The sequence below is a fragment of the Apteryx mantelli genome, chromosome 4, assembly GCF_036417845.1.
Source record: "Apteryx mantelli isolate bAptMan1 chromosome 4, bAptMan1.hap1, whole genome shotgun sequence".
In the NCBI taxonomy this organism is placed as follows: Eukaryota; Metazoa; Chordata; class Aves; order Apterygiformes; family Apterygidae; genus Apteryx; species Apteryx mantelli.
Window position 1 is genome coordinate 40,142,895 of NC_089981.1, and position 12,556 is coordinate 40,155,450.

General features: G+C 39.2%; 1 protein-coding gene across 2 annotated transcripts in view; it reads right to left on the reverse strand.

Moving 5' to 3' along the window:
- Positions 1 to 3,460: 3,460 nt before the first annotated feature.
- SLC1A2 (solute carrier family 1 member 2) overlaps positions 3,461 to 12,556 on the reverse strand; it is a 90,574-nt gene continuing 81,478 nt past the window's right edge. For both annotated transcript variants that reach the window (XM_067296300.1, XM_013959494.1), the window contains 2 exons: positions 7,164 to 7,395; positions 3,461 to 3,628 (listed from right to left, as the gene is read on the reverse strand). In XM_067296300.1, the coding sequence (XP_067152401.1) occupies positions 3,554 to 3,628; positions 7,164 to 7,395 (307 nt within the window). In that variant the 3' untranslated portion in view covers positions 3,461 to 3,553. The remainder of the gene's footprint in view (positions 3,629 to 7,163; positions 7,396 to 12,556) is intronic.

The following is a 12,556-nucleotide window of genomic DNA, read 5'->3' on the forward strand; positions in this document are numbered from 1 at the left end:
CAATCCAAAGGGCAAAGGGTATCGCAGTTGCAAAGACAAGGGGAGGAACAGACAGAATAACAAACAAGATGAAAGTAGAAAGAAATATTAATTCCTTCTGGAACTACACAGAAAGCAAATCACTTTCTTCTGTACTTTAACTTTGCTACCCAAGCACTGGAAACAAATACAAAACCTTTGCCAGAAGCAAATTAATACATTTAATTAACACTTCTGGTGAAACTAAAAAGCAAGTGGTCAGTAACCAGCGTCGTCTACTCAAATGTGAACCATGTATTAGCTTGAGTGGCCGGCTCCTGGGTTATTTTGTGTTTATTTAGTTAAGTAGCAACCCAGTCTCATGTGGAATGAGCAAATCGAGAAATGCAAGCCAAGAATGAGTTACATTTTCCCAGAGAAACGGAAAGCTTTTTGATGGTTAAATACAGTGCTGTGTTGGAGTAACACTATATTAAGAATTCAGCCAGGGTAAAAGCAGAGGAGTTTACCAAAAACAACACTTCTCCTTCATCCACATCCACATTTAAGTAGAGAAATGCCATTGTAATTATCTTTTGAAACTTCCCTGAGTTACTGTATCTACAGAATTGCTATTTTAAATCACAGTCTGCTATTCTCGTCCTATCAAATGACCCAAATTTATTTTCTCTTATGTGGGTGGAGTTTCTGTAGCATCTCATTCCTTCCTCCCTTAGTCTCCATGTGAAGAATCACTCTTCAAAGGACAGTATGTCCCAAGCGGATAAGCGTAAGCATATTCTGAGCGTTTTTCAACATGTAATTTTGCGGCGCTGCCTAGTCGCATGTTGCTGGCAGTCCTATTTGCTTCCAGCTATTAAACAGCTTCAAAAGGCAGCTAGACTTATACGGACCAGTTTTCTAAAGCTACTTTCAGGACAAGCAATTGATGTAGTTGCTCCTAAGAAACTGCTAGATGAACAGGCTGGACAGTTGTGTATTAATTGACAGGCTGTGCTACAACATGGTTTGAGAAGCCAGGCTATATGCTGCAGTAAATTCTGCATGTTACTCTTGGATACAGCTGCTACTCAAGTGGCAGTAAATTTCACTTGATGTGAGCCAGCACCCTCAGAAGAGACAACATTGTAGAGTACCAATGCTCCCTCACAGGCACACTGCTGGCACATAACCCAGAAGAAAGAATTTCTTCAGATGCAGACTAGGTCCCTGATCCTGAGATGCTCTTAACACCTATGCTTTCAATTCAATACCTAACGTGCAAAAATTTGTGACATATTGTTTCCTTTTTTTCCTATTACAAATGCACTTAAAGAAGAAAATACATGGGTTTGTTCCCTTGTGTTTTGGGAGAAGAAGAAGATGGGACTTGGTTAATTCTGGATATTCTAATACCAATGATTGAAGAGAAGACCACCTGTCTATCACTTCTCCAAATATCCTACAGTTCCAGCCTTCATAAAAAATTCTTTAAGGTGAGGCCTTCACCTTGAAAAAGGTCTCCACCTCTAATGCATGTGAGAGACCTACAGAATTCACAGTGGTTCAATATTTATTAAATTATGTAGGCCATTTTGCTTAGGATGGTAGCAATGGCATGTGAGAACAAAAATAGGAAGGCAAGAAAAATATTCCATGCCAACAAATGCTTGAATGAGGAATACTCTGACAATGGACTCGATCTTGCACATCATTTATTCGTGCAAGTAACCTTCACTGGCTCAAGTCCGTGTGCATTGCTGGAGATCTTTGTATGAATGCAGATGAGCAAGAGCAGGTTATAGTTACATTTTACTAGCTTCTGCAGAGCCAAGTACCACTCTACAGTTAAACACATTATTCCTGTTTACTCCCACGACAGCTCTGAGCACAGACACTGGCTAGCCTATGTCCATAAATATTTCAGCTCTGTTTTCGGCCATTTTAAAGTTCATCATATGCTCCTATTCTAGTTCATTCTGGGAAGCTCTGAAAGCTTCCCACATGTTGCCCAGGGCTGGTTCTGTGGGTAGAGCTTCCCAAGGCCACTCGGCTCAGCTTTGCTACAGAACATTGCCAATATTATAACAGCATTCACCAGTGTCTTAGAATTGCTGAGTTTTAACAAGCACCTTTAAAAACATTTAACAGGATGATTATCGTGACTCTAATCTCTTCTGGCAGGATGAGCCAGCTATACTATGTTGACAAAACACCATCTTGTTAATTCAGATGCCATGTGCTCTAGGAATCATTTCTCTGACATTAGAGATTTTTATGAATTGTTACTCTGCAAGAGACAGAAAGAGAGATGTATATTCAATGTATTGGTCTAAATCCTGAAATTCTGGTTTATTCTTCATTCAGTCCTAACTCTGGCCCAATTCTATTAACTTTAATATGGAATTTAGCTTAGTAATGAGTTCAGATTTTAGCCATTGTTTGAAATACGACACATATTTGAAAGAGGCTTTCACTTCAAATTAAATGTTACTAATGATTACATTCAGAAACTCTCAATTATTTAGCGTAATAGGTTCAGGATTTGTTTGCAAACAATTATCATGCACCCAACCATGACATCCTTGCTCACACCTAGTAGTACCTTACTTGTGTAGTCCCTTCCACATGAGGAATCCCACTGAAATCATTGCAGCAGGGTGAATAGTAAGGTGCTACCTACTTTGATTAAGGATGGCATAACTGAGGCCATGGCATCCTGTAGTTTCTAAATCAGGCATAGATTTAGTGAGGGAACTAGCAGCCCACCCCTGCATTAATACTGCCTTGTATTGTACAATGCACTGTGGTCACAGAGCAGCACAGCCCCAGAATAAGATGAAGGCTGCATCTGCCCTGTGACAGCTGAAAAAATACAACACGTGCACTCAAACGTAAGATCTTGTCTTGATATCAAATGTTAGTTGCACTGATGCAACAAAATGTCTGGGGTAATTTATTGACTTCCGTACGTTAATCTTGCCCCTGGCTCTAAGTTCAGTTTGAAGTGCAACTAGGCACAACATTTCTGTGCTTCCCATGCCAGGTGCTTATTATTATTAAAACAAACAGAAATCTTTATAGACATTTTCAAAAGATATTTCAGCCACACAGTGCCAACTAGATCAAATGTACACCGTGGAAGTGACTCACAGGTCACAGGTATGCCACAAGAGTCACCGAAACACTTGAGGGCTGATAGGATGTTATGTTTATCTGGCACTATGTCTTTGTGACCCTGAGTCCCTGCAGAGCGCCACACTGGCACTTGGATCTTTCCGTTTTGCAGCACCTACATTCGCTGTGTCTTGAATGAGAGGGGAGGCGGGTGAGAGCACATCTCGGCACACGGAGGAGTCTCCAGCTGCATCCACTCAGACAGCAACACAAGGGAGCCAGATGGTGAGGGATTGTTATTTGGCAAAGACACTACAATGACTTTGCGAGCTCTTTGCTAAGTTTCAGTTAACAAATTAAGTAAGCACAAACTGTAGATGTTAAATAAAAAAAAAAGAGAAATCTTCTTTAATCGTGATAACTTTTACCAGAGGAGAGCTTCAGGGCTTATTAAAGATGGAGCTGGGAATCTCTTCCCTTAGTTCTCACGTTTCCAAGGCTCTTCTTCAACAACACTGAAGTCTGCGGATTTGCCATTGGTTGCCAGCGTAACCTGCAAGTAATTATCACCAATAACTGATTTAAAGGCCAAGGCACTTTGATAAGCAAGGTCATGAGTTTTATATGGAAGATCATGATATTTACAGGAATTACATACACCATGTGTTAATATCTACGTAAAAGATATTTATTCAGAATTCACAACACTCCCAAATAGTGAAATTCTGTTCATTTTTAATATTGACTAGAAAACATTAGCAGTAGAAAAAAAGTTCCATATTTATTTTCTTAGCCTTTGCTGCAGTTCTGTTTTTAATAACTATTTCAGAATTCTATTCCTATCCTATCCCCTATAGATTTCTCTGGCTTATTTCAAAACCAGATTTTTTTTTTTAATATAGAAAATCTATTTTATCAGTAGAATTCCTTGGCAAAGCAAGATAGCTGATGCCAGGACATGAAAAATGTGCAAGGTCAGAATAATATTTTATATATATATATATATTTATATACACACACTCAAAAACTTACTTGCTTTACTTACAACAGCTTTAAAGAAATAGAGGTAAAGATATGTTGCAAAAACATTGTTCATTGTATCACTAGTTCTTATCATGTAGTGAAAGATTTTGGCTATTTTCAGGCCAAAATTCATAGTAATGCTCTGTTTGTCTCACACAGAGTATAGCAACAAAATGTCACTGTTCCACATAAAAATTTGTGCTGCAATTTTTAGTTTATAAGTATGGTAGAAGACCTCTAGTGATCTACCAACCTATGGTAAATACTGGCCAGCATATTGCATCCTAAAAGTCAGTATAAATAAAGCCATGCGTCAAAGGAAATATTTCTAGCCAAATGAGTTAAATTTTTTTTAAAAAGATAAGACGTTAATTTACCTTTACAAAAATGATCTAGATCTTTATAATAGCAAGGGCACCTTTCATTTAATTCTAAAAGAATGGCTCACTTTCCTAACTTACCTTATAAGTTAACATCCTTAGCTTCAAATGAAAACTTAGAGACAGAACTGAAATTCCCCATGCTGGATAAACTGGATGCATGGAAGCATCAGGACATGGAAAAATGACAAAATGCACTGATTTTTTAAATAAAGTCAAGCTTTTTCTTGGAGAATTAAAATGGGAAAACATGCAATTACAGGAATGAACAGCTTATTTGGAAATGAAAATCACATAAAGTCATGTGAAATGTGATAATAAAAAAATACAAAAATATCATGCAGTAACAACCACTCTACCCCAATATAAAGTGAGAGTACCTATTAAAAATATACATTGACCATGCAAAATTATAAACAACTAGCCCTATACATGGAATGTATTACACAAAGTAATAGAAAGGACACGCTAGTAGATTAGCTTTTCAAAATTTTGACCAGAGTTGCAGCGAGCTTTTCACCCCACCAGTGCACTTTACAAGATGAAGAGACATCTCTTCAGATTTCACATCTAGCTATTTTAAATGTCAAAATCCTACACTGTGGTGCTACTCTAACACTTAGGAGATGACGACCACTTCGACATGATCCAAGTGCTTTGCAAATATCAGCATACACTCATGGCTTATAAGGTAGATAGACAGTAATATTACATCCTTTTGGCAGCTTGCAGACAGACAAGTCACTTGCTCAAAATCAGGCTTGTGTTCAATCCAGGTAAATCCTGGCTCCTTCTGTAAGCTCAAATGTACAAAGTGGGACCCAAAGCAGAGCAAACCGAAAACAATGAAAAAGGTCAAACACTGCTAGCTCATACATTTTTGGTCCTAAATTTTAACTAAAGGGTATGCTTAGGATGACATAATACATCATTATTCCATGTTTTTGAGGTAAACTAATGACTTAGCTGATAGGAACAACTTGAGAAACTGAAGAAAAGGAAGTACAGTAAGTATAGTATCAAAGGGCTGCTTTCTAGCTCGGCTTGGATCTCTGTGCAAGTCTGAGAGACTAGAAGGAGAGAAAATTTTGAGCATTCAGTTCCATGAACCTGACTCAGACTCATATGGAGCTGAATTTGTCCTGAACCCACTAGAATTATAACATTCCATTTCACTGAAAAATAGGTTTCCAAAAGAAGTATAAAGTTAATCAAAAAGTACGGGGGGGGGGGGGAGAGGGGTGCTCATCTTTAGTGAAAAAAATCTTCTATCAAAGGAGATATTTCTTTTCAGGGAATTTCTTTTTTCCTTACAATTTTTATCTATTTACTTTTCCTTTTTTTTAAAGAAATATAAACTAATGGCTTTTTAAAAGATTTTGTGTAAAAATGAATTCTGTTTCAATTTCCAAATGCTTGTTTCTTTCATTTTTCTCATGGAAAAAGAGTAAGTCAGAAGAGGAAGGGGAGGGCCATATCAGAACAAAATGCCTATTTTTATTTTAAAAAAGTCACTTTATCAAAAACTTGAAAGATTCAATGAAAAATTAGTAAGATGAAAGCCTTTCTTTCTCAAATTCGGCATTTTTTTCCCCTGGAAATTCAGGTCTGGCCTGACATTAGCTAGAACAAAGCATTAGAAAAAAAGATATTCTAAAGAACAGTTCCAGCCAGGTTGGGAATATGTGAAAGCAATAATATATAACTTATATTTCCAATATATGTGCTGATTTGCTAACGGAAGGAAAGTATGCATTTGGTTAGATACTACCTCATCTGCGGCAATTGAAAGGGCGAGAGAAGCTATGCTCTGTTTGGATAAATGGCTCAGGTCGGCACACTGGCAAATCCACTCTGTCAAAGGTAACATGTACAGGAGCAGATCAGAGAATTAATTTAAAAAAAAGACTCTGAAATGAAAGTTTCCAGCTGGTTGTTTCAGTCTCTCTTTCTCCTCCTTTTCAGTTAAAACTTTTCTCCTGATTTTAGACAGCCCTGTCCTAACTGTGGGTGCATAGCAAACTTTTAACCACCAACCACCCCAACTGTTTTCTCATTCAGCTGGTGGGGTTTCACAAGCTCACTTTGCTCTGATGAAGACATTATTATTACTATAAATAACTCAAGTTAGTTATAGCAAGGATTAGAGAGAAAAGACAAAGTTTGTGTCTTAACGATGCAGGAGTGACGATGGAAGCGAAGCATAAGCATGCTGTGTGAGCGCAGAAGCATTCAGATGGTAAAGTGCATTCAGCATGTGCATCTCTGAACAGCATATCATGGAAGGCAGTCAGCAAATGACAACACCAGTACGCGGTTTGCAGCTATCCTTCATCTGAGTTGTCAATTAAGTTCTCTGTTGCCAAAGAAAATTAGGTAAATGTCCACAGAAGGTGATGCCATATTCTCTGTGTCTTGGCATATTCCATAACACACTGCATCTTGCCTTTTGATATGTAAACAATGTACATGATTTTTCACATCAAATGACAACTTTTAAGAAGAGTGCAAAGAAACATCTTTTGAACTGCTCAAACTCATTCAAAATGTCTGGGGTTCATAGAGCTTGTTCTCACATTGCTATTTGTGGAACAATTTGTAAAACACATGCACGTTAAAAATAAAAATAAAACAAAACATACAGTGCTATATACACGTCTCAATATCCATAAATGTGAAAGGTACCTTGCACTCATCTATTATGACTGAATTGTGAGCTGCATAAACGCACTGGTTTGAGTTGTTTTCCCTATGATTTTTGATGTCGTCGTAGATTGACTGAGTCTTGGTCATTTCAATGTCTTCGTGCCTTTTATGATGAGAGTCGATGCTGTCGAGCTCGGCCTTGGAAAGGTGGTAGACAATGCCAGCACCGAAAGAATCCCCCACTACATTGACTGAAGTTCTCATCCGGTCCCTACAAAAGAAGCAAAAGGCAGAGGTTGAATGCCATGAGAGGAAGAAAAAGTAGCACCTGAAAGGATGATTTAGTGTTACAACTACTGCATTTATTTCAGAAAGGTTAAGGCATCTCTATAACAGAAAGGATCATAGCTTTCAAGTGAAATTGAAACAGTTTGGTTTCCCAGGGGACTTGCCCAGACAGGAAGGATGTGCAAACTCCCATGTCACAGCTGCTCATACTCATTGGTCTTGGCAAAGAACTTGCCCTAGAAACACAGCCAAACTACAGAGCTGTGCTTCACTGAGACCTCCCTGGTGCCTGCTTCTGGAGCTGGAGGTTTCATCCCAAGGTGCCAGGCCCACCTCATCTGCCCTGGGTTAATCTGAATTCATGGAGGCACTGAACTTACTTAATGCAGCCAGGGAAAATGGTTTTGGATCTGTTGAGGTGTTCTCATTCCTGAGACGGACTAACAGAGGGCCTCTCCCGTTAGTCTAAGTGAGAAAACTATGAGAAAAAAAATGCCCAAAGTGTCTCCATAAGGCTCAGGCCTTCAAAGTTCCTACTAGATTCCCCTCTGTTGGCACTATCTTTACGGATGGTCATCTGTTAGCGTGGCAGCATGCCCACTCACTTACATTATGCCAGAACTCAGCATATGAGCCTGCCAAATACAGGTCATGGCCTACAAAATGATGAGCCCATGACAACAGTTCAGTAACAAGAGCCCCCAGTTGCAAGAAGGTGCCAGCTGAGGTCCACATGCTTCCCTACAAACAAACATGCTTGTTGGCACTTCCTGGACGTGATGCCATCGGACAGACACGCTGCCTTTCACTTGCCTTGCTTTTACAGTGTGACTCAATCTGTCAGCACTCAGCTCATAGCTGTGGATTGTCCCTCATCCTGCCCCAAAACCTAGCAAAAGGGGAGATGGTCGTAGAGACAACTGCGGGACTGTGAGTTCACACCGTCTTTCCTATGGCAGATAAGCTGTATTAAATACTATGAAATCATTTGCACCTGCCAAATAGGTGTGAAGAGCTAACAGTCTCATTTGCCTCTACATATATGAGCTGAACATAAGTCTCCTGAAAAACTTCTGACTGCTAGTTGCAATTTAAAGCTACTGAGGCAACCTTGAGTTTAGCTTTGTCAAAGAGGTCAGAGAAGCGATTACAGTGATTAACTCTCTGAGGTACATCCACCTCACTTTAACTCTCTGAGGGACACCTGAGGAACATCCACAAAGACTCATTAACACCTAATGGGCAGGCCAAACAATGTGGACTTTTGCTGACTGACAGAAAAGCCAGTGTGTAGGACCTCTCTTTCCCACGATGGTGATTAATTTGAAAACACTTTTTCTAGTATTGCTGGTATTAGATTTATGTGATATCTCTGTTTCCTGTACAACACTGAGCAAAAAACAAAACAAAACAAAACAACACAACCCCCCCCCTCAAATGACAGACATTGATTATTCATGCCTATTTATGGCCATACAAACTTTTGAGCTCTTTTTAACATCTTTGCTCTAAACATCTGTAAATTTGCCTTTTCCAGCTGTGGAACTGTATTCCCTTTCAAGTTTCCGCTTTCCCTCCCTTCATTATCTTGCCTACATGTTTGGAGTTTGTAGTGCAATTTCTTTTCTGAATCAGCCCATTTCTACCATCAAAAGAACACCCAGAAGGAAAAAAAAGCCTCCAATAATCCCGCCAAAACCCAAACAAACCAGCAACCCATAGGCAAAAAAGGATCTTCCAGTTCTGCTTCACTTGAATGAAATGTTTTACATAGTTATCATCCTATGCCTACAAAGATTGTTTTAAACATGGCTAGAGCAGCACAATAGGAAAATACAACTTGCTGAGGTTAATTCTTAATGAAGACTATCAAACATACTGAACCCTGCACTATAGCTCCATAAGAACATTAAAGAACACCTGCTTAATTTTTATTTGCATAAGTAGAATTAAATTTTGAAAGGATTCATTGATGCCAGACTAGGGAGGGACAGTATATGGTGCCAAAAAAGGAGGCAGAGAGAAGAATACATAAATAAAATTCAGGCATGCTTCATATTTTGAAAGGGTCATTTGAGGAGATGCTTCAGCCCATATTCATGTACTAGTAGCCAAGAGATTCAGCGATACAAACTGCACAGTGGTGCATGGCACACTATACTGAGTGAACTGAAGTGAACAAGGAATTTCCTTAACAAAAAGGCCAAAATCTTGTCTGGGAGGAATAAAGGGAAGGAAAGTCAAAGTTCTGTCTCAAAAGCCAATTCAACATTTGGTGAGAATGTGCTTTGGAATCACTGGGAGGTAAATCCTTTAAATCCTGTTAAGATTATGCATTATTTCCTCAAACTGACATAAATCAGAAGACCTGGAAGCTTAACAATGTTGAGGAGAGGAAAAGAAAAGAGAGGAACTGAATCAGGCCCTTAGAGTCTTATTATCATCAGTATTATTATTATAACAGTACCTATAGTATGCTAGTATGCAAAAAAAGCATTCTTGCTTCCTGGGAACTTCAAAACCTGGGAAATAAGCTTACTAGATTTTAGAAAGGAGATTAAAATCTTAATATCCCATGCTAAGTCAAAAGGCAAGGGACATGTTTAACTCGCCTTACCTCATTGCCATTCTAGGAAAGATCTCCTGTTTCCTATAGTTTAATTCAAGTTATATGTAGCCCTGTCTGTAATATTCAGATGTTGCCTAGGTCTGAATGTTCTGAATTTCAATCTAAGCCAAGGAAAAGGAGTCAGAAGTCAAGCACTCTTTTTCTAACTGAGTTTCTGAATGAAGGTAGGTGCTCTAAATATTGGATCAGCTGCCCAAGCGCATTTTCTCTAATTCTTCTTTCCTTGCTGCAAAATACCACTGCACTTGAGGCTGTGCTATGATATTTGCTAAGCTTGTCAGCCTCACATTTGGAAAGCAGCCAGCTCCTGGCTAGTGCAAAAGAAGCTGGATTCACTCCAGCTGTTGGCATATAATTACTGTCCTATTAAATGTCACTGCTGTGTTGTGCTTAATTTTAAACTGAGAAACTGTGAAAGTTGTGAAAGCTTGGGAAACTTGCCTGGTGAAAGCTCAGTCTGTGTATGTGTATGGGGGTGGGGGAAAGGTCTAGCCACCTAATCTCTAGATTTTGGAGCGGCTTAAGAAGATATTGATATAGAAACCTTTTGGCTCCAGTTTGAAGGAGAGAGTGTCAAGCTCACGGCCAATAAAAACTCAGCTTTGTGTTAAACCACGTTCAAACCATGCAAAGCTGGTTTTAGTCAGAATGCAGTTCCAAATGATGATGGTATTGTAAAACCAGTTGAGGTTCCGATACTTTCTTTCATTGAGAATACTGAAAAAAGCACGGAATAGGTCATTTTTGTAAAGCTTTCATTATCTGGGATTGAAATGCCATAAAAAGAGATATTCCAGAATAATTCTACACTGCTGGTTGCACTTACACACTTGTTCCAGAAAAGTGGCTGGAATTGGCCTTAAATAGTTTGCTAACGTTCTCTTCTACGTTCTATTAGAAATACTGCTGTAATTTTGTTTGATGATCTAAAGCAATGAAAAAACCCACCAAAGTTTGTAAGTAGAGAAAATACCTTTTTATGACCTTTTGTTTCAAACCCAAAAGCTTGCTCAAAAGTTGGTTTGTGTGCCCTTTTCTAACATCAGCAACGCCAGCCACAACCTTTTGCATATCTCCTTAGACCATCACGGCTACCACAACACAACCGCAAGAAGGTAGAAAATAAAGCCATTAGCTATTGGCATAGGTTAATTAGCATGCCACCTCCATCTACAAACTTTGTCTTACTTACCAGCACTACTGGCATGACACAGAACTTGTCATCTCCTTTTTTATCATTTTCTTTCGTCTTATCCCTCTCTCTTTCAATTTTAAATCACTCTGGAATTGCACTGCTGATTGTCAGGCCAAAAGGATCCAAAGCCAACCAAGTGTGCTGAAAGGTTCTTTTGCCTGGCATTGATTTGGGAAAGATACCTTGAAATATTTCTTTCAGAAGTACTATCTCTGAATCTATCCTTTCTGTACTTACATTCATTGCTGCTACAGCTCCACAGTACAGACATTTCTATTTCTCTAAGCCTGGTTGGATGACCCAGAGGTAAAAATGCTCAAGCCGAGACTGAAATACAGCATCTACTAGTGGATTGGGACTGCTGGTAAATTTACAGCTCTGAGGTTTGCTAGTGTGGGCAGAGCTTCTCAGTCCACAGGAATATTTTTAAATGACATTTCCCTAAAAAAACAAACAAACCACAGCCTCCGTTTGCACATCCTCCTACCAGCTGCAGAAACCTACCTATTTGCCTTCACTTCGAGAGCCAGTAAAAACATATATTTAAAATGAGCGTGCACCTCCCTTCTTCTCTCCTCCTCCCAGCTGCAGATTCCTACACTGCTTTCCTGTTTTGAACCATGATTTCATAAATATAATAAACCCAGAGAATGTCATATTTTTCCCTATGCTGTACTCTGACTGCTGAACTCTGCCTTATTTCACCATTCTGAGTCATGATATGATATTCAGTTATATATAAAATATGTAAGTCATCTTTTCCTCTGCTTCCCCAAGCTGTAAATTTCTCTTTCATTTTTTCCTGAAGCAGAAATCAGAGCTGGGAGCTATTCTTCAAGACTCTTAGTGACATGACAGGTCATAACAGATACAGTATAGCAGTAGGCCCAAAGAACATGTCAGAGGATTGACCAAGATCTTGAATTCTTCTCAATAAGCCAAAAGATAAGTGACAGAAAATCATTTCCTATTTTATCTTGACATTCTTATCACTGCTATTCCTTCTTGCATAATTTTAGTAGTATATCTGGGACTGAAAGCTGCCACCAGCAGGCAGCTGAGGCCACTAGCGGCAGGAGGAAATGCACAAACAGTCCAGAGTGGCCCAACTGCCCTCACATCTCCCCTGCCAGGTGTCACAGCCAGCACAACAAAAGCACACTACGTAAAAGAATATTAGGGCAAAAGATGACGGTTGGCCAGAATACACTGTGCCACAGCAGGAAAGGACAATATAAAAGCCTGTGGAGGCCAGTGCAACTTAGAGGAGTAAGGAGGCCCCATCAGCTCCTGTGAAGGTGACAGAAAGATGTCAACACT